The sequence below is a fragment of the Scyliorhinus canicula genome, chromosome 4, assembly GCF_902713615.1.
Source record: "Scyliorhinus canicula chromosome 4, sScyCan1.1, whole genome shotgun sequence".
NCBI lineage: Eukaryota > Metazoa > Chordata > Chondrichthyes > Carcharhiniformes > Scyliorhinidae > Scyliorhinus > Scyliorhinus canicula.
Genome location: NC_052149.1, coordinates 68,963,227 through 68,984,191, shown reverse-complemented (window position 1 = coordinate 68,984,191; position 20,965 = coordinate 68,963,227). Strand labels below are relative to the sequence as shown.

The 20,965-nt window shown below is 42.6% G+C and overlaps 1 protein-coding gene across 2 annotated transcripts in view; it reads right to left on the bottom strand.

Moving 5' to 3' along the window:
* lrrc40 (leucine rich repeat containing 40) overlaps nt 1-20,965 on the bottom strand; it is a 138,584-nt gene that overhangs the window by 36,487 nt on the left and 81,132 nt on the right. For both annotated transcript variants that reach the window (XM_038794400.1, XM_038794399.1), the window contains exons 8-10: nt 20,467-20,557; nt 5,453-5,498; nt 3,584-3,692 (exon numbers count right to left, since the gene is read on the bottom strand). In XM_038794400.1, coding sequence (XP_038650328.1) covers nt 3,584-3,692; nt 5,453-5,498; nt 20,467-20,557 — 246 coding nt within the window. The remainder of the gene's footprint in view (nt 1-3,583; nt 3,693-5,452; nt 5,499-20,466; nt 20,558-20,965) is intronic.

Below are 20,965 nucleotides of genomic sequence, written 5' to 3'. Positions count from 1 at the left end.
AAAGTCCTTCAAACTCTTGTATTCCTCATGAAGAACTTTAGATCCTATCCTCCTAGGTGCTAGACTGATCCCCAGCCAACAGCAGTGCACAAACAATCTGGTTTCCACAGGCAAAGTTTTCACCACAAATAATAAATGTCTGCAGAACCTGCTCATCTTAGTCTGGATGGGGAAGATTCACCAATGTTATCCATCATGTGAAAATCACTGGCTATATTCAATGCCACGTATGAGTGAATAGTAGAATATTACAAATGAGTAGATATTTTGTTGATCAACTGAAAATATTCAGCTCTTATTTCACCACTTTCTTTCAATTTTTTTGTAAAATTCATTTATGGGATGTGGGCGTTGCTGGTTAGGCCAGCATTTATTGCCGATCCCCAGAAAGTGGTGGTGAGTTGCCTTCTTGAACCACTGCAGTCCTCGAGGTGTAGGCATACCCACTGTGCTGTTAGGGAGGGAGTTCCAGGCTTTTGCCCCAGCGACAGTGAAGGAACGGCGATATATTTTCACATCAGGGTGGTGAGTGACTTAGAGGGGAACCGCCAAGTGGTGGAGTTCCTAAGAATCTGCTGCACTTGTCCTTCTAGATGGTAGTGGTCATGGGTTTGGAAGGAGCTGTCTAAGGAACCTTCGTGAGTTACTGCAGTGCATCCTGCAGATCGTACACACGGCTGGCACTGTTCGTTGGTGGTGGAGAATTTGAATGTTTGCGGAAAGGGGAGCAATCAAGCGGGCTGTTTTGTTCTGAATGGTATCAAACTTCTTGAGTGTTGTTGGAGCTGCACTAATCCAGGCAAGTGGAGAGTATTCCATTATACTCCTGACTTGTGTCTTGTAGATGGTGGATAGGCTTTGGGGGTCAGGAGGTGTGTTACGCGCCGCAGGATTCCTAGCCTTTGACCTGCCCTGGTAGCCACAGTATTAAAATGGCCAGTCCAGTTCAGTTTCTGATCAATGGTAACCCCAACGATGTTGATTGTGGGAGATTCCGCGATGGTAATGCCATTGAATGTCATGGGGCAATGTTAGATCCCCTCTTGTAGGAGATGGTCATTGCTTGGCACTTGTGTGGCGCGAATGTAGCTTGCCATTTTAATTTGATCATCTTTATTGTCACAAGTAGGCTTACATTAACACTGCAACGAAATTACTGTAAAAAGCCCCTAGTTGCCACATTCCGGCACCTGTTCGGGTACACTGAGGGAGTATTTAAAACGTCCAAATTACCTAACAGCACGTCTTTTGGGGCCTGTGGGAGGAAACCGGAGCACCCGGAGGAAACCCACGCAGACACGGAAAGAACATGCAGATTCCACACAGACAGTGACCCAAGCCGGGAATCGAACCTGGGACCCTGGTGCTGTAAAGCAACAGTGCTAACCACTGTGCTACCGTGCTCCCCATATCAGCCCAAGCCTGGATATTGTCCAGGTCTTGCTGCATTTGGACATGGAAATGTCAAGATGGTCAATTAAAACCAAACCACTATAAAATTATAACACAAATTGCAGCAGAGATTTTGTAAAATATTGAATAGAATTTCTGCAGTGCGGGGATTCTCCGGATCGCCCATTGTAACTTCTGGAGAACCTGCAGAGAAATAGCATAAATGTCCACTTATACCATTTCTCAGGGGTTTCTGCCAAAATTATTGTGGAGGATTTTAAATGGATCCCCGTGGAAAAAACAGATACAAGTTGTTAATGTTTGGATTTACTTATGATTACCATTTTAAATGTTTTACAGAACTTTTGAACTCAAAATTAGGATCATCCACTGTTAATATAAGTAACATATAGTTACAGCAGATTCAGCAGTCAGCTGCAGAATAAACTTTTATTTATTCTTGCTGACTGTGGTCCTGAATCCTTAGAAGTGTCTTTTCTGCAACACCATTTCCCACATAAGGGGCGGAATTCTCCGACCCCCCACAGGGTCGGGGAATCGCCCGGGGACGCATAAATCCCGCCCCCGCCGTGGCCCGAATTCTCCGCCACCCGGGAATTGGCGGGAGCGGGAATCACGTCCCGCCGATCGGCGAGCTCCCCACGGCGATTCTCCGGACTGCGATGGGCCGAAGTCCCGCCCCTGCAAGCCAATCCCGGCGACGTGGTTTAAACCTCCTCTGGTGCCAGCGGGATTGGCGGCGCGAGCGGGCCCCATGGTGGCCTGGCCCGCGATCGGGGCCCACCGATCGGCCGGCGGGCCAGTGCCGTGGGGGCACTCTTTTTCTTACGCCGCCGCCACGGCCTCCACCATGGCGGAGGCGGAAGAGACCCTCCTACGTCACCATCGGCTCATGCGTGGACCGGCGAAGGCCTTTCGGCCAGCCCTGACGCCGGGTGGCGTTGCGCCAAAGGCCATTGGTGTCGGTTTTGGCGCCATCAGTGGAGTGGAAACCACTCCAGAGCGGGCCTAGCCCTTAAAGGTGTGGAGAATTCTGCACATTTGGGAAGGCCCGACGCCGGAGTGGTTGGTACCACTCCGCTACGCTGGGACCTCCCGCCCCGCCGGGTAGGGGAGAATCCCGGCCAAGGTATCCTTATAGCCTGAATAACCTGCAAGAATTTTTTTTTTTAAATTTGAAGTAACCTTTTATTTTTCTTTCCAATTAAGGGACAATTTGCGTGGTCAATCTACCTACCCTTCACATCTTTGGGTTGTGGGGGTGAGACCCACACAGACATGGAGAGAATGTGCAAACTCCACCCGGACAGTGACCCGGGGCCGGGATCGAATCCGGGTCCTCGGCGCCGTGAAGCAGCAGTGCTAACCACTCCACCACCGAGCTGCCCCGACCTACAAGAAATATGCTCAATATCATCTCAAGTTTATTTCTTGCAGGACTCTTATAAAGTCAATGGACAGGGAAAACTTTGTTCAAATTTAGCCCAAATATGAGATCAGTGGTTCTGGCAACAAAAATATGCTAATTTCTAATAATGTGCTTTTGTGTCAATGTTTTGATTTTACCCACAATTAATTCAGAACAATTATAAATTTCAAAAATTAGAATTCTAAATAAAATTTGAACAAATGTAGTTGTAACGAATAGCAATCTGAACAGAATTCCAAAATATAAATGCACTGCAACCTCTCCAGTCCAAAATCTATTGTTTTAAAATACCAATTGTCTAGAAATATTATTCAAATGTTAAACTTAACTTAAAAGTTGTGTTTCTTTAGCTGCAACACGGAAGATACATTATGTTGACAAGTAAAACATTTTTTTGCTGTTTTATGTTTTACCATTGTTTTATGTTTTCAGTAAATATTAATTTCTTTGGTGTTTCATCATTCCATAAACCACAAAAGACTGGCAAGATTACAGTGTAGTACATTTGCTTTGAGGCAATGCAAATAGCGAAGTAAAATGTTTCATTAAACAATATTGCAATGCATAACATAAATTATTCATAACTTGAGAAATCAAAGTGCTATTTATGCTGAGAAACTGGCTAATAACTGGTACAGCAAAAGATGCACAATCTTGAGAAGAACAGACCCACAAATCTGCATTACAAAACTACAGGAATCTCAATATTGCCAACTGTATCCTTGTTCCTCGAACACATACCTGTATTCTAACATTTTCTGTGTTGCCATGGTGTACGTATCGATCAGAGACTCACTAGGAAGAGTCATGGCCGTCGCTGAACAACTGTCATCTTGGCCAGTTGGTTGTTCTAGTCAAAAACACATCAAATCAAGGTTTTATTTATGTGCCGCAAGGAAATCTATATGAAAAGTGAGTTTCCCACTGTTTTCCACAATGTTTTTAGTTTTCCCTGCCATTCATCACTGCCAGGTCAATTTGTCAGGAATCAGTCAAGGCTGGGCTTCTTCGTGGCAAATATATAGAATATAAAAGTGAAATATACTGCTCCCAAGCTTAGTTAACCTGTCAAAGGGGCTAGGGGATGGTTTAGCTCACTGAGCTAAATCGCTGGCTTTTAAAGCAGACCAAGCAGGCCAGCAGCACGGTTCGATTCCCGTACCAGCCTCCTCGGACAGGCGCCGGAATGTGGCGACTAGGGGTTTTTCACAGTAACTTCATTGAAGCCTACTCGTGACAATAAGCGATTTTCATTTTTTCATTTCAAATGCTGGCACCCTTCCGGTGAATCTGCATTATACCTCTTCGAGACCAATATTTTTTCCCTGAGGCGCACTATCTAAAGCTGAACACAATACCATGGGTGGAGTCTGACCAAGACTCTCTAACAGTGGAGCATCACTTTCCCACTTTTGTATTCCACATTAACCCCCTTACGATGAAGGCCAATGTCCCACTAACCTTTTTGAATGCTCTTTTTACCTTTGCCTAAGCTTTTAGCAATTTGTGCATATGGACATCTAAATATTTTTGGTTCATAACGTTTGTTCTCACCATTAAGAGAATGTTGCAACTTGACCAGCCTTTTTGGATGAAAATTAGATGATATCACATTTCCCACACTGAACTTTATCTGCCATTGACTTCCCTAATGGCTTAATATATACACTTTTGTTGCTCCATGTTCCGATCTATATAATTTATCATACCTCTTAAATGAGTCTCATCTGTAAACTTGGATAGAAAACTCCTATTCCTTCATCCTAGTTATTGCTATATAATGGTGAAAAGCTGAGGCCGCCCTGGGTAATACAACTTTTCGCATCACACCAATCATTTGTCTACATTCAGTGGTTGTACAATTAAATAATTAGAACATTCTGCTTATGCAGAAACAGGAGCAGAAACTTTGTGCCATTTGATGATTAATAGGGAATAATTAAGATTCAGCAGGGCTTTAAACAAGCAGTCGAAGGAAGTGAATACTGGGGCTGACCTACTGTCCAGTGCAAACAGCTGAAGAAATCATTGACCAAGTTGCATGAGGCCCAAGGCTACCTATGTCCGAAGAGTCAGTAGCTCATGCAAATCCAAGCTCGCAAGGTTGACTGGAAGCAGATGTGGGTTAAGGATAGTGGCCAGCAGAGCACCAAATGATTTTACAAGTTTCAGCATCCAGTGATTCCCGACAGTACAAATTGTGGTGGGTTGGACAAAGTGCAGATGCTTGAGTCTAGCAAAGGCAGAGAAAAACAAGTGGCTGAAATTTTGTTCCAGTGGCCATGCTGAACTTTGAGTTGGGAACCTAGAAGTAGCCATGGCAGGATCCTTGAGGAGATGCAAGGAGGGGGAGCTCTATCCATTTAAGAATAGAAGGTGGGCTCCACAGCCTGGATGGTCATTGGGGAGCATCTGAGGTTTTAGGCAACCGGCAGCCCTACCAGGCAAGGTCTACCACTGTTGAGGATGAGAAGCCAAGAGAGCACTGCAAGATGGAGGCACCCTCTGAAGACTTGTAAATATTTCAAAATATAACATGGCCACAACTACTGGGTTATCATTGCATCACTGTCGCTTAAATAGTCATTAGAGTAAAATACAGTTTTGTACCTTGCATTCTACTTCTTAAGAATTTGAGAAGTTCTTGAGTTCCTCTCTGGAAAAAAAAACAAATTTTATAAAGATCAACTGAGAAACTCCTCAGTTTCTCAGAGAAAGAAAAAAGCTATTTAAAGATCAGTATGCTAAAATAATTTGGATAGGGTCAGTGTTCAATACTAGCTGTCACAAGCAAATATAGAAAAACTTGGGAAGGACTGTGGGCAACCTGCACCAGTCTCTGGGGGGATTGACACCGTTCTCCACAACAAAGAGTCCAGGCGGCTGTGTAGCCTGCCTGGTGTTAAGGGTTTGAGACATTTGCTGATGCTGGAGAGGAACTTAGGAGTGGGTGGGGATGATCCAATTATCGTGGTCTCTGTAGGTACGAACTACATAGGTAGGATAAAGAAGATGTCAGGATGAGGACCTAGGCACCAAATTAAGCAGCAGAACCTTAAAGTAATTGCTGGACTATTATCTGAATCATGGGCAAATTGACATAGGGCAAATAAAATTAGGGAGATGAATGCATGGCTTAAAGACAGGTGTGGGAGAAATGTATTCCATTTGCAGAATACTGGCACCAGTACTAGGAAAAGTGGGGCTGTACCGTTGGACATTCTATACCCGAACCATATTCAGATTAGTGTTCCTGCGAGCCACATAACTAGGGAAGTAGAGAGGGTTTAAAACTAAATAGTGGAGGAAAGAAGTCAAATTTGGGAAGATGGGGTAAATCAAAGAGTGGAGACAAGGCAAGAGTGAAAGGTTTCAATGAATGAAATGATAAACAGACCATGAAAGAGGGACAGAGAGCACAAATCTAAGAGTAAATTAGCAGATGAGACCAGAGGTTTCAAAATTAATAGGACAAAACTGAAGACTCTGTATCTGAAGGCACGTAGCATTTGAAACAAAACAGATGAACTAATGGTGCAAATTGTGATAAACACGTATGACCTAATAGCCATTCCAGAAACCATAGGAGCTGAATTAAGCCATTTGGCCCATCGTGCCTACTCCGCCGTTCAATCATGGGTGATATGTTTCTCATCCCCAATCTCCTGTCTTCTCCCCATAATTCCTGATCCCCTTATTAATCAAGAACGTATCTATCTCTGTCTTAAAGACACTCAATGATTTGGCCTCCACAGCCTTCTGCGGCAATGATTTCCACAGATTCACCACCCTCTGGCTGAAGAACTTCCTCCTCATCTCAGTTTTAAAGGATTGTCCTTTCAGTCTGAGGCCTTGGGTTCTAGCTTTTCCTTCTAGTGGAAACATCCTCTCCGCGTCCACTCTATCCAGGTCTCTCAGTATCCTGCAAGTTTCAATAAGATCTCCCCTCATCCTTCTAAACTTCAACGAGTACAGTCCCAGAGTCCTCAACCATTCTCATAATGAAAAGCCCATCATTCCAGGGATCATTCTTGTGAACCTCCTCTGGACCCTTTCCAACAGCTAGAATACAAGAGCATGGATGTACTTCTGAGGCTCTATAAGACTCTGGTCAGACCCCATGTGGAGTATTGTGAGCAGTTTTGGCCCCACATCTAAGGAAGAGATGTGGGGCCCAAAACTGCTCACAATACTCCACATGGGGTCTGACCAGAGTCTTATAGAGCCTCAGAAGTACATCCATGCTCTTGTATTCTAGCCCTCTTGACATGAATGCTACCATTGCATTTACCTTCCTAATTGCCAACTGAACTTGTATGTTAATCTTACGAGAATCTTTAACTAGGGCTGCAAAGTCCTTTGGTGCTTCTGATTTCCTAATTCCTTTCCCATTTACAAAATAGTTTATGCCTCCATTCTTCCTACCAAAGTGCATAACCGGACACGTTTCAATAGTATTCCATCTGCCACTGGATATGGCTGCAGGATGATATAGATTGGGACCCAAATATTGAAGGGAATTACACATTTAGGAAGAAAAGGAAGCTTGGAAAAGATGGAATGTGACTGTTCATTCAAGATGATATTGGCACCAGAGAGAGGGATGACCCAAATTCAGGAAACCAGGATATAGAAGCGGTTTGGGTCGAGATGAGGAATAGGGAGGTGGCGTAGTTGTATGTCACTGGACTAGTAATCCAGAAATCCAGGGTGTTGCCCTGGGATTCCTGGTTTGAATCCCACCATGGCAGGATGGTGAAATTTGAATTCAATAGAAGTCTGGATGACCATGAAATCATTGTTGATTGTTGTAAAAATCCACAAATTCAAGGAAGGAAATCCGCTGTCCTTAACTGGTCTTGCCTACATGTGACTCCATGTACCAGCAAGCAACTCAGTTCCAGGGCAATTAGGGATGGGCAATAAATGTTGGTCCAGCCAGTGACGCCGACACCCCGTGAATGAATTAAAAACAATGATAAAGGCAAGTAGTCACTTGTGGAGTGACGTAAAGGCCACCTCTTCTTAAAAAAATTATTCGCTTCTGGTTAGGCCTGCATTTATTGCCCAAGTGGGAGTGAGCTGCCTTTTTGAACGGCTGCAGACCTAACAAAGTAGGACGGGGTATCAAAGAAGAAATAATGGGAGTTTCTCAGAAGGGTACGGCGATTATCACGGAGGACTTTAATCTACATGCATACTGGAAAAATCAGATTGGCAAAGGTAACCTAGATGAGGAATTCACAGATGTTTTCAGGATAGTTTCTCAGAACAGCAAGTTCTGGCACCAACCAACATGCCAGGCCTGGTATTGACCAATGAGATAGCATTAATTAATGACCTCAGGTGAAGGTGCCCCGAGGTAGCAGTGATCATAATATGATTAAATATTACATTCAGTTTGAGGGAGAGAAGAATGGATCTAAGACTAATATTTTGAATTGAAAGAACGGTAATTATGAGGGCATGAAAGCAGAACTAGCGAAAGTGAACTGACAATTTAGGTTAAGGGATAGGTCAATAGAGAATTAATGGCAGATATTTAAGGGGATATTTCAGAATACACAACAAGAACAGACCAACAAGAAAAGAAATTACAAGGTGATGACCCACCATCCATGATTAACTAAAAAAGTTAAAAATAGTATCAAATTTAAACGAAAAGTATATAATTGCGCAAAGATAACTGGTAAATCCGAAGATTGGATAGAATAAAAAGAACCAGTAAAGAATGTCCAAAAGATTAATAAGGTGGGAAAAAATAAAGAGAAAGCACCCTAGAAATATAAAGGCAGATTCTAAGAGTTTCTACAGATATTTTTAAAAGAGGTAACAAAGTGAGCAGTGATCATATAGCAAGTGAATCTGGGGAATTAATAATGAAAATAAGGAGATGGCAGATGAATAAAATAGGTCTTCATGAGAGGATAGGTTATCATCCCAGAAAGAGCTGTAAATCAAGAATTGGTAGGGATGGAGGAACTCAAGGAAATTGCAATCACCAGTAGTATTGTCATGTGAGAGTAGCTTTAAGAAATGGGTGTTTAGAAAAATATCTGTAGTGGATGTACCTTTAAGAAATGGGTGTTTATCCGTGATGTCAGAGTATGTGTGTAGCTGGGATGTCTGTCTGCTTTTACTTTCGCTTTGGGCTTGCAGCTACAGGGTGTGTTTAGTTTTGTTTTAGTTTTGGAAACGCTGCAGCCCCAGCAAGATGTATATGAATCTCTGGAAGCTTATGAATGTCCATTTGGTGATTTCAACGGGTAACTGTTCTCAGTAGTGAAGTTAAACCTGATGTCTTTCTGTACAAAGGGTTCTTTTTGTCTTTTGGATGTTGCAAGGAAAGATTAAGAGTTACTTATAGTGTACTGTATTCTTTGGGGGATTTATTGGTGTTGATAGTCGTTAAGATGTTTACTGCGGGTTTATAAAGTGTTAACTGGTTTTATAAATAAACATTGTTTTAATTTAAAAGTACTTTAACTCTCTGTTCACTACACCTGTAAGGTAAGCCCATGTGCTCCCCATAACCACAATCTGTTAAAAGTTGTGGGTCAGGTGAACTCCATGATACACTTTGAGGTTCTCTAAACCCCCTGGCCCATAATAGCACTCAACAAATCATACAAATAACGGGTCGACAGGTCCTCGGGTCCTGATGAATTTCATCCTAAGGTCTTAAAGGAAGTGTCTAGTGAGGTTGTTAATGCTTTTGCTTTAATTTTCCAAAATTCACTAAATTCAGGGAAAGGTCCGATTAGATTGGAAAATAGTTAATGCAACTTCTTTGCTCAAAAAGAAAAGGACAGAAAGAAGGAAACTATGGGTTAGTCGAATTAGCATGTGTCATAAGATGTTATAGCAATACACTTAGATATATTCAAGGTAATCAGGCAGAGTCAGCATGGTTTTGTGAAAGGGAAATCTTTTTAACCAATTTATTGAAGTTCTTTGAAGAAATAACATATGTTGTGTTTAAAGGGGAAACGTGGACATACTGTACTTAAATTTTCAAAAGGCATTTGATAAGGTGCCTCATCAAAGATTATTGTAGAAAATAAAAGCTCATGGTATAACAGGGGTAAAAGATTGGCATGGAAAAAAGATTGGTTAGCTAACAGAAAACAGAGGGTAGTCAGAAATGGATCATTTTCTGTTTAGTAAGATGCAAAGAGCAGTGTGTCACAGGGATCAGTGCTGAGGCCTCAACTCTTCACAATTTATATAAATCACTTGAATAAAGGGACCATGGATAAGGTTGTTAAATTTGCTGATGACACAAAATAGGTCAGGAAGTAAATTGTGAAAAGGACAAACGCAAGTCACAAAAGGATATTGATAGTTTTGGTGAGTGGGAGACGGATACTATTAGCTTAGAGGGACTCAAAGCCCCCGAAGTTGGAGACCTGGCTATCGGACATGGCTAGCTTTCTCTGTTTGGAGAAAATCAAGTTCACCTTGAGAGGGGCAATGTTAGGGTTCGCCAGGAGGTGGCAACCATTCGTCGACGTCTTCGCGGAAAATTAATCGTCAGCAGAAGGGGGGTGGTTAGTTTAGCTTAGAGTAGGGGGTTAATAAAGGTGGGACCTGTAAGGGAGGGAGACGGCTTTTGCACTATGTTCATGGTTTCATGTATATTGTTTATTATGTTGTTATAATACCAAAAAAACCTCAATAAAATGTTTATGAAAAAAATATATAACATCAAAAGATGACTTAAGTAGTCATGAACAACAGATTTAAGGATTATAACATCGTTCTTTCGCAAACATAGTAAAAGTAAGTTCACACTTTCAGCCATAGATTAGCAAGCTTTATGGGTTGTAATCTTCTCATTTTCATTAAGGTAATGGCTATGTTAAGATGCAGACCCAAGGATCGTACCAGTCCTCCAATATGTTTTCCAAGCAGCTACTTTTAATGCTGAGGTTTTTGCTTTAACTACTGATTAATGGTTATGAGGTTATCAATCAAACTTTTTTTAAAAGCCGCGATATCTTCAAACAATTTCAGCAAAGACTGTGCACCATCTGCCCTCTAAACGTTTATTTTACCTTGAATACCTTAAGTTGATCCATTTATGACTCAAGTACGTTTCATGCAAGTTAACAAGTTGATCTCCAGAAACATTTACAAAAGATCAGAGTCACAAGAACATAAGCATTAGGAGCAGGAGTAGGCCATCTGGCCCTTCGTGCCTGCTCTGCCATTCAATGAGATCATGGCTGATGTTTTGTGGATTCAGCTCCACCTTCCCGCTCGAACACCATAACCTTTTATTCTTTTATTTTTCAAAAAAACGATCTATCCTTATCGAGAAAACATTTAATGAAGGAGCCTCAACTGCTTCACTGGGCAAGGAATTCCATAGATTCATAACCATTTGGATGAAGAAGTTCCTCCTAAGCTCAGTCCTAAAATTACTTCTCTTTATTTTGAGGCTATGCCCCTTAGTTCTGCTTCCACCCGCCAGTGGAAATAACCTACTCATATCTATCCTATCAATTCCCTTCATAATTTCATATATTTTTATAAGATCTCCCTGCATCTTTCTAAATTCCAACAAGTACAGACCCAGTCTACTCAACCTCTCCTTGGAATCGAACGCCCTCAACTCTGGGATTAACCTAGTGAATCTCCTCTGCACACCCTCCAGTGCTAGTACGTCCTTTCTCAGGTGAGGAGACCAAAACTGAACACAATACGCCAGTTGTGGCCTCACTAACACCTTATACAGTTGCAGCATAAACTCCCTAGTCTTAAACTTCATCCCTCGAGCAATGAAGGACGAAACTCCATTCGCCTTCTTAATCACCTGTAAACCAACTTTTTGCGACTCATGCACTAGGACACCGAGGTCTCTCTGTACAGCAGCATGTTTTAATATTTTATCATTTAAATAATAATCCCTTTTGCTGTTATTCTTACCAAAATGGATAACCTCACATTTGTCAACATTGTATTCCATCTGCCAGACCCTAGCCCATTCACTTTTACTATCCAAATCCCTCTGCAGACTTCCAGTATCCTCTGCACTTTTTGCTTTACCACTCATCTTAGTGTTGTCTGCAAATTTGGACACATTGCACTTGGTCCCCAACTCCAAATCATCTATGTAAATTGTGAACAATTTATGATCCCAACATTGATCCGGAGGGACACCATTAGCTACTGATTGCCAACCATTAGCTACTGATTGCCAACTCTGCTACTGATCCAACAGAGGGCAGCAGAGTAGAGCTACTGATTGGCTGTTCCGGGGAAATTTGCATACGTGCAGTGCGGTCAGCCTAATTTGAAGGTGGTTTGTGGAGGGGCTGTTGTCAAGTGACAGTTAAACCTGAAACACTTCCTCAGTGTTTCCCCCCTACTTCCTCCTCTAACCAAAAAAAAACCCACGGTCGTTGGGAAGCGGGAGCAGGGGTCTGTCGTGAAGGTGAGTGAGTGCCTTTAAATTTGCTTACCTTTCAGTGGGAACAGGGTTTGAGGGAATATCAGGTAAGCTCTTCCTTTCTTTTTCTTGTTTTTTTTTTAAATATAGAGGTGATGTCAGGGAAGGCAGTACAATGCTCCTCCTGCAGAATGTTTGAGGTGAGGGACGCCGTCAGTGTCCCTGCTGATTTCATCTGTGGGAAGTGCACCCAACTCCAGCTCCTCAAAAACCGTGTTAGGGAACTGGAGCTGGTGCTGGATGAACTTCGGATCATTCGGGAGGCAGAGGGGGTCATAGATAGAAGCTTCAGGGAGGTAGTTACGCCAAAGAATAAAGATAGATGGGTGACGGTAAGAGGGGCTGGGGGTAAGCAGTCAGTACACGGATCCCCTGTGGTCGTTCCCCTAAGTAACAGGTATACCGCTTTGGATACTATTGGGGGGGGGGGACTTACCAGGGGTCAGCCATGGGGTACAGGTCTCTGGCACGGAGTCTGTCCCTGTTGCTCAGAAGGGAAGGGGGGAAAGGAGTAGAACATTAGTCATTGGAGACTCCATAGTTAGGGGGATAGATAGGAGATTCTGTGGGAACGAGAGAGACTCGCGGTTGGTGTGTTGCCTCCCAGGTGCCAGGGTCCGCGATGTCTCAGATCGTGTTTTCGGGATCCTTAAGGGGGAGGGGGAGCAGCCCCAAGTCGTGGTCCACTTAGGTGCCAACGACATAGGTAGGAAAAGGGATAGGGATGTAATGCAGGAATTCAGGGAGCTAGGGTGGAAACTTAGAGCTAGAACAAACAGAGTTATTATCTCTGGGTTGTTACCCGTGCCACGTGCTAGCGAGTCGAGGAACAGGGAGAGAGAGCAGTTGAACATGTGGCTGCAGGGATGGTGCAGGAGGGAGGGTTTCAAATTCCTGGACAATTGGGGCTCATTCTGGGGTAGGTGGGACCTCTACAAACGGGATGGTCTACACCTGGACCAGAGGGGCACTAATATCCTCGGGGGGAGGTTTGCTAATGCTCTTCGGGAGGGTTTAAACTAGTTCAGCAGGGGATTGGGAACCTGAATTGTAGCTCCAGTACACAAGAAGCTGAGAGTAGTGAGGTCATGAGTAAGGTTTCAAAGTTGCAGGAGTGTACCGGCAGGAAGGAAGGTGGTCTAAAGTGCGTCTACTTCAATGCCAGGAGCATCGGACCAAGGTGGGTGAGCTTGCTGCATGGGTTAGTACCTGGGACTTCAATGTTGTGGCCATTTCGGAGCCATGGATGATTGTTGCAGGTGCAGCCTGCACCTAAACTATGGTTTAGATATTTCAGTAAGTTCAGGGAAGGTGGTAAGAGAGGGGAAGGGGTGGCATTGTTAGTCAAGGACAGTATTACGGTGGCTGAGAGGACATTTGATGAGGACTCGAATACTGAGGTAGTATGGGCTGAGTTAAGAAACAGGAAAGGAGAGGTCACCCTGTTAGGGCTTTTCTATAGGCCTCCGAAAAGTTCCAGAGATGTAGAGGAAAGGATTGCAAAGATGATTCTAGATAGGAGTGAAAATAACAGGGTAGTTGTTATGGGGGACTTTAACTTTCCAAATATTGACTGGAAACACTATAGTTCGAGTACTTTAGATGGATCCGTTTTTGTCCAATGTGTGCAGGAGGGTTTCCTGATGCAGTATGTAGATAGGCCTACAAGAGGAGAGGCCGTATTGGATTTGGTACTGGGTAATGAACCAGGACAGGTGTTAGATTTGGAGGTAGGTGAGCATTTTGGTGATAGTGACCACAATTCGATTACGTTTACTTTAGCGATGGAGAGGGATAGGTATAAACCGCAGGGCAAGAGTTATTGCTGGGGGAAAGGCAATTATGATGCGATGAGGCAAGACTTAGGATGCATCGCCTGGACAGGAAAAATGCAGGGGATGGACACAATGGAAATGTGGAGCATGTTCAAGAACAGCTACTGCGTGTCCTTGATAAGTATGTACCTGTTAGACAGGGAGGAAGTGGTCGAGTGAGGGAACCATGGGTTACTAAAGCAGTTGAAACACTTGTCAAGAGGAAGAAGGAGGCTTATGTGAAGATGAGACGTGATGGTTCAGTTGGGTCGCTTGAGAGTTACAAGTTAGCTAGGAAGGCTCTAAAGAGAGAGCTAAGAAGAGCCAAGCGAGGACATGAGAAGTCTTTGGCAGGTAGGATCAAGGATAACCCTAAAGCTTTCTATAGGTATGTCAGGAATAAAAGAATGACTAAGGTAAGAGTAGGGCCAGACAAGGACAGTAGTTGTGCTTAGAGTCTGAGGAGATAGGAGAGGTGCTAAATGAGTATTTTTCGTCAGTATTCACACAGGAAAAAGACAAAGTTGTCGAGGAGAATACTGAGATACAGGCTTCTAGACTAGAAGGGCTTGAGGTTCATAAGGAGGAGGTGTTAGCGATTCTGAAAAGTGTGAAAATAGATAAGTCCCCTGGGCCGGATGGGATTTATCCTAGGATTCTCTGGGAAGCTAGGGAGGAGATTGCTGAGCCTTTGGCTTTGATCTTTAATTCATCTTTGTCTACAGGAATAGTGCCAGAGGACTGGAGGATAGCAAATGTTGTCCCCTTGTACAAGAAGGGGAGTAGAGATAACCCCGGTAACTATAGACCAGTGAGCCTTACTTCTGTTGTGGGAAAAGTCTTGGAAAGGTTTATAAGAGATAGGATGTATAATCATCTGGAAAGGAATAATTTGATTAGAGATAGTCAACATGTTTTGTGAAGGGTAGGTCATGCCTCACAAACCTCATTGAGTTCTTCGAGAAGGTGACCAAACAGGTGGATGAGGGTAAAACAGTTGATGTGGTGTATATGGATTTCAGTAAAGCGTTTGATAAGGTTCCCCACGGTAGGCTATTGCAGAAAATACAGAGGCATGGGATTCAGGGTGATTTAGCAGTTTGGATCAGAAATTGGCTAGCTGATAGAAGACAAAGAGTGGTGGTTGATGGGAAATGCTCTGACTGGTGTCCAGTTACTAGTGGTGTGCGACAAGGATCTGTTTTGGGGCCGTTGCTGTTTGTCATTTTTATAAATGACCTGGAGGAGGGCGTAGAAGGATGGGGGAGTAAATTTGCAGATGACACTCAAGTCGGTGGAGTTGTAGACAGTGCAGAAGGATGTTACAAGTTACAGAGGGTATAGATAAGCTGCAGAGCTGGGCTGATAGGTGGCAAATGGAGTTTAATGCAGAAAAGTGTGAGGTGATTCATTTTGGAAGGAATAACAGGAAGGCAGAGTACTGGGCTAATGGTAAGATTCTTGGTAGTGTGGACGAGCAGAGAGATCTCGGTGTCCATGTCCATAGATCCCTGAAAGTTGCCACCCAGGTTGAGAGGGTTGTTAAGAAGGCGTACGGTGTGTTAGCTTTTATTGGTAGAGGAATTGAGTTTCGGAGCCATGAGGTCATGTTGCAGTTGTACAAAACTCTGGTGCGGCCGCATTTGGAGTATTGTGTGCAGTTCTGGTCGCCACATTATAGGAAGGACGTGGAAGCATTGAAAAGGGTACAGAGGAGATTTACAAGAATGTTTTTTTTTATAAATTTAGATTAGCCAATTATTTTTTCCCATTAAGGGGCAATTTAGCGTGGCCAATCCACCTACTCTGCACATTTTTGGGTTGTGGGGGCGAAACCCACGCAGACACGGGGAGAATGTGCAAACTCCACACGGACAGTGACCCAGAGCCGGGATCGAACCTGGGACCTCAGCGCCGTGAGGCGGTTGTGCTAACCACTAGGCCACCATGCTGCCCGATTTACAAGAATGTTGACTGGTATGGAGGGAAGATCATATGAGGAAAGGCTGAAGGACTTGAGGCTGTTTTCGTTAGAGAGAAGAAGGTGAAGCGGGGACTTAATTGAGGTATACAAGATGATCAGAGGATTAGATAGGGTGGACATCGAGAGCCTTTTTCCTCGGATGGTGATGTCCAGCACGAGGGGACATAGCTTTAAATTGAGGGGAGATAGATATAGGACAGATGTCAGAGGTAGGTTCTTTACTCAGAGAGTAGTAAGGGTGTGGAATGCCCTGCCTGCAACAGTAGTGGACTCACCAACACTAAACGCATTCAAATGGTCATTGGATAGGCATATGGACGATAAGGGAATAGTGTAGAGGGACTTTAGAAGGGTTTCACAGGACGGTGCAACATCGTGGGCCAAAGGGCCTGTACTGCGCTGTAATGTTCTGTGTTCTAACCAGAGAAACACCCATTAATCCCCACTCTTTGCTTTCTATTAATTAACCAATCCTCTATCCATGCTACTACTTTACCCTTAACGCCATACATTATTATCTTATGCAGCAACCTTTTGTGTGGCACCTTGTCAAAGACTTTCTGGAAATCCAGATATACCACATCCATTGGTTCCCCATTGTCTAGTGCACTGGTAATGTCTTCAAAATATTCCACTAAATTAGTTGGGCACGACCTGCCCTTTGTGAACCCATGCTGCGTCTGTCCAATGGGACAATTTCCATCCAGATGCCTCGCTTTTTCTTCCTTGATGATAGATTCCAGCATCTTCCCGACTACCAAGTTAAGCTAACTGGCCTATAATTACCCACTTTCTGCCTATCTCCTTTTTTTAAACAGTGGTGTCACGTTTGCTAATTTCCAATCCGCCGGGACCACCCCAGAGTCTAGTGAATTTTGGTAAATCATCACCAGTGCATTTGCAATTTCCCTAGCCATTTCTTTTAGCACTCTGGAATGCATTCCATCAGGGCCAGGAGACTCGTCTACCTCTAGCCCCATTAGCTTGCCCATCACTACCTCCTTAGTGATAACAATCGTATCAAGGCCCTCACATGTCATAGCTTCATTTCCATCAGTCACTGGCATGTTATTTGTGTCTTCCACTGTGAAGACTGACCCAAAAAACATGTTCAGTTCCTCAGCCATTTCCTTGTCTCTCATTATTAAATCTCCCTTCTCATCCTCTAAAGGACCAATATTTACCTTATCCACTCTTTTTTTGTTTTATATGTTTGTAGAAACTTTTATTATCTGTTTTTATATTCTGAGCAAGTTTACTCTCATAATCTATCTTACTCTTCTTTATAGCTTTTTTAGTAGTTTTCTGTTGCCCCCTAAAGATTTCCCAATCCTCTAGACTCCCTCTAACCTTTGCCACTTTTCTGCTTTTTCCTTCAATTTGATACTCTCGCTTATTTCCTTAGATATCCACGGTTGATTTTCCTTCTTTCTACCGTCCTTCCTTTTTGTTGGTATAAACTTTGGCTAAGCACTGTGAAAAATCGCTTCGAAGGTTCTCCACTGTTCCTCAACTGTTTCACCATAAAGTCTTTGCTCCCAGTCTACCTTAGCCAGCTCTTCTCTCATCCCATTGTAATCTCCTTTGTTTAAGCACAAAATACTAGTGTTTGATTTTACCTTCTCACCTTCCACTTGTATTTTAAATTCCACCATATTGTGATCGTTCCTTACCAGAGGATCCCTAACTATGAGATCATTAATCAAACCTGTCTCATTACAAAGGACCAGATCTAGGATCGCTTGTTCGCTCGTAGGTTCCATTACATACTGTTCTAGGAAACTATCACGGATACATTCTATAAACTCCTCCTCAAGGCTGCCTTGACCGACCTGGTTAAATCAATCGACATATAGATTAAAATTGTAATGTTATTTGACAGTCACTAGTTAGTAACTGTATTAAGTTTATGTCACTACATTAAAAAATGCTCTGAAACATGCCAAAAGAAACTTGTGCAATTAACTTTTACTGAAAACCATTCCCCTACGTATTCCTACAAATCCCAGACATCAGGTGAGACAGCCCCCTCAGAATACAACACCCAACAAAACGGAGTAGCAAAAATACAAGTGTAATTCAGGAAGGTGAACGCACAGTTAAAGGCAAATCATATTTTGTTAACTTGATCGAGTTTTTGATAAATTAATAGAGGGGGTTAGACCATAAGAAATAGGAACAGGAGTAGGCCGTTCGGCCCCTTGAGCCTGCTCTGCCAGTCAATAGTATCATGGCTGATCTGAGATTCATGTTCACTTTCTTACTCTTTCCCCGTAACCCTTGATTCCCTTACTGATCAAGAATCTATCTCAGCCTTCAATATATACAAGGACTCTGCCCCCACAGCTCTCTGTGGCAAGACTCTTAATCCTTTGAGAGAAGAAATTTCTCCTCATTTCAGTCTTAAATTGATACCCCTTTATTCTGAGACAAGGGTAATAGAGTTGATGTCATGTACACAGACTTCCAGAAGATGTTTTTCAGCAACACTGAAGTCCATGAAACAAAAGGGACAGTGGTGGCATGGATATAAGTTGGGCGAGTGACAGGAAACAGACAACAGTGGTGAACAAAAACAGAATATACTAAACAATCTCAGCAGGTCTGACAGCATCTGTGGGCAAAGAAGGGAGCTAACATTTTGAGTCTGGATGATTCTCTGTTAAAGCACAAATAATGGTGAACAATTGTTTATCAGACTGGATGACGGTATAATAGTGGGGTTCCCAGCAGCTGCTGTAAGACTATTGCTTTTCTTGATCCATATTAATGACCCACACTTAGCTGTAAAGGGCACAATTTCAAAATCTGTAGAAGACACAAACCACAGAAATATTGTGAACTGTGAGGAGGATGGTGTTAAACTTGGAGGTCATAGACATGCAGGTGGAGTGGGTGGGCACAATGCAGATGAAATTTAACGAAGAGAAGTAGAAGTAATATATTTTAGCAGAAAGTTCGAGGGGAGCCAACATAAACAAAAAGTTGCAAACCTAAATAATAATCATCTTTATTATTGTCACAAGTAGGCTTACATTAACGCTGCAACGTAGTTACTGTGAAAAAAGAGGGTGAAGAAGCAGTGAGACCTGGAGCCATATGTGCACAAATTATTTAAGGTGGCTAGGCAAGTTGAGAAAGTAGCTAAGGTAAAAGGCTAAAAAGACAGCTGGGATCCTGATCATTATTGTTTTATTCTTGTATGGGATGAGGGCGAAGCTGGCAAGACCAGCATTTGCTGCCCATCCCTAATTGTCCTGAACTGAGTGACAGTTAATACTCAACTATATTTCTGTGGGCCTGGGGTCACATGTAGACCAGACCAGGTAACGACAGCAGATTTCCTTCTGTCATGGAAAATTTGTGAACCAAATGGGTTTTTGCAACAATCGACAATGGTTTCATGGTCATCATTAAACTTTACATTCCAGATTTTTATTGAAATTCAAATTTCACCATCTGCCGTGGTGGAATTCAAACCCAGTTCCTCAGAACAGAACCCTGGGTCTCTGGATTTCTAGTTCAGTGACAATGCCACTATGTCACCACTTAGTACAGATGCATGGAGATTATAATGAACCTTTAGAAAATACTTGTTTAGCCTCAAGTGGAGTAGTGTGTCCAGTTCTGGACACTAACAATTAAAAGCCTTAGGGAGAGTGCAAAAAAGGTTTATGAGAATGAAGGGATGAAGGATTCCAGTTACGTTGATAGATTGATAAATCTTAGGTTGTTTTCCTTAACAAGAGATGGTTGAGAATAGATTTGGTAAAGATGTTCAAAATCATGAGGGATTTAGACAGAGCCTGTAGAGAACCCTTTCCCATTGGAAGGAGATTAAAGCACCAGAGGACATTGATATCAGGTGAATGACAAAAGAACCAATGGCGACATGAGAAAAATTATTTTTCCGCTGAGTGGTTAGAATGCACCGTCTGAGCGGGGAGTGGTTTTTAATTGGATAAACATCCAAAGAGAAAAGATTATCAGAGCTATAGGGAAAGACAAGTGTATGGAATTAGCTTAATTGAGAAGAGAAACGAAGGGCTAAATGGCCACCTTCTGTGCTGTGAGTATTCTATGATTCTGTGAAATATTATTTGATTGATTTTTGTTCCCGCATTGGTCACCGAGGAAATTGGTTCTCGGGCCTCAATAATGATATTTCACTTATATCACCTAAAAGGTGCTGAAGTGTCTTCCAGGAATAATCGCCATGAAGAGGTGCAAAGCTGGTGGGATGGAGTTAAGGAATTCAGCATGTTATTCGGAGATAATAATTCAGATTTAATTTAAACTCTATAAAATCTACTAAAATCTCTTACTGAAAACTGCTAATAGTTAGTACATTGTAGGAAATTAAATTACTCACTTTAATAATATCCCTGCGAATGGTACGCAGTGGATTACCCTCAAGCAACAGAGATTTCAACATTGGAAGATTTCCTAGTGCATATGGCAAGCTGCAAAAAAGGTACAAGGATTTAGTAAAATGACAAGAGGTACTCTGGAAAATTGTGTATTAAAACAAATTCTTAATTTTTTTAGCATAAATGTAAAGAGGTAGATCACATTTGTTTGATTTAAAACTATCAGTCATGGGAAGACTACCAAGCACAGGATGAAAAAAATATTTCAAACATGTATAAATGAAAAGTGATAAAGGAGAAGTAGTTTTCGTTATCACCATGGTGCCTAAATTGGTTACTAAAGGATAAGGAAATATTGAAATGTTAAATGAATATTTTGCATCATTCTTCAAACAAATTGACTATGAGTTTAATATCTGCTGTCAATTTGTCAATTAAGGGGCAATTTAGCGTGGCCAATCCCCCTACCCTGCACATCTTTGGGTTATGGGGGAAAATCCA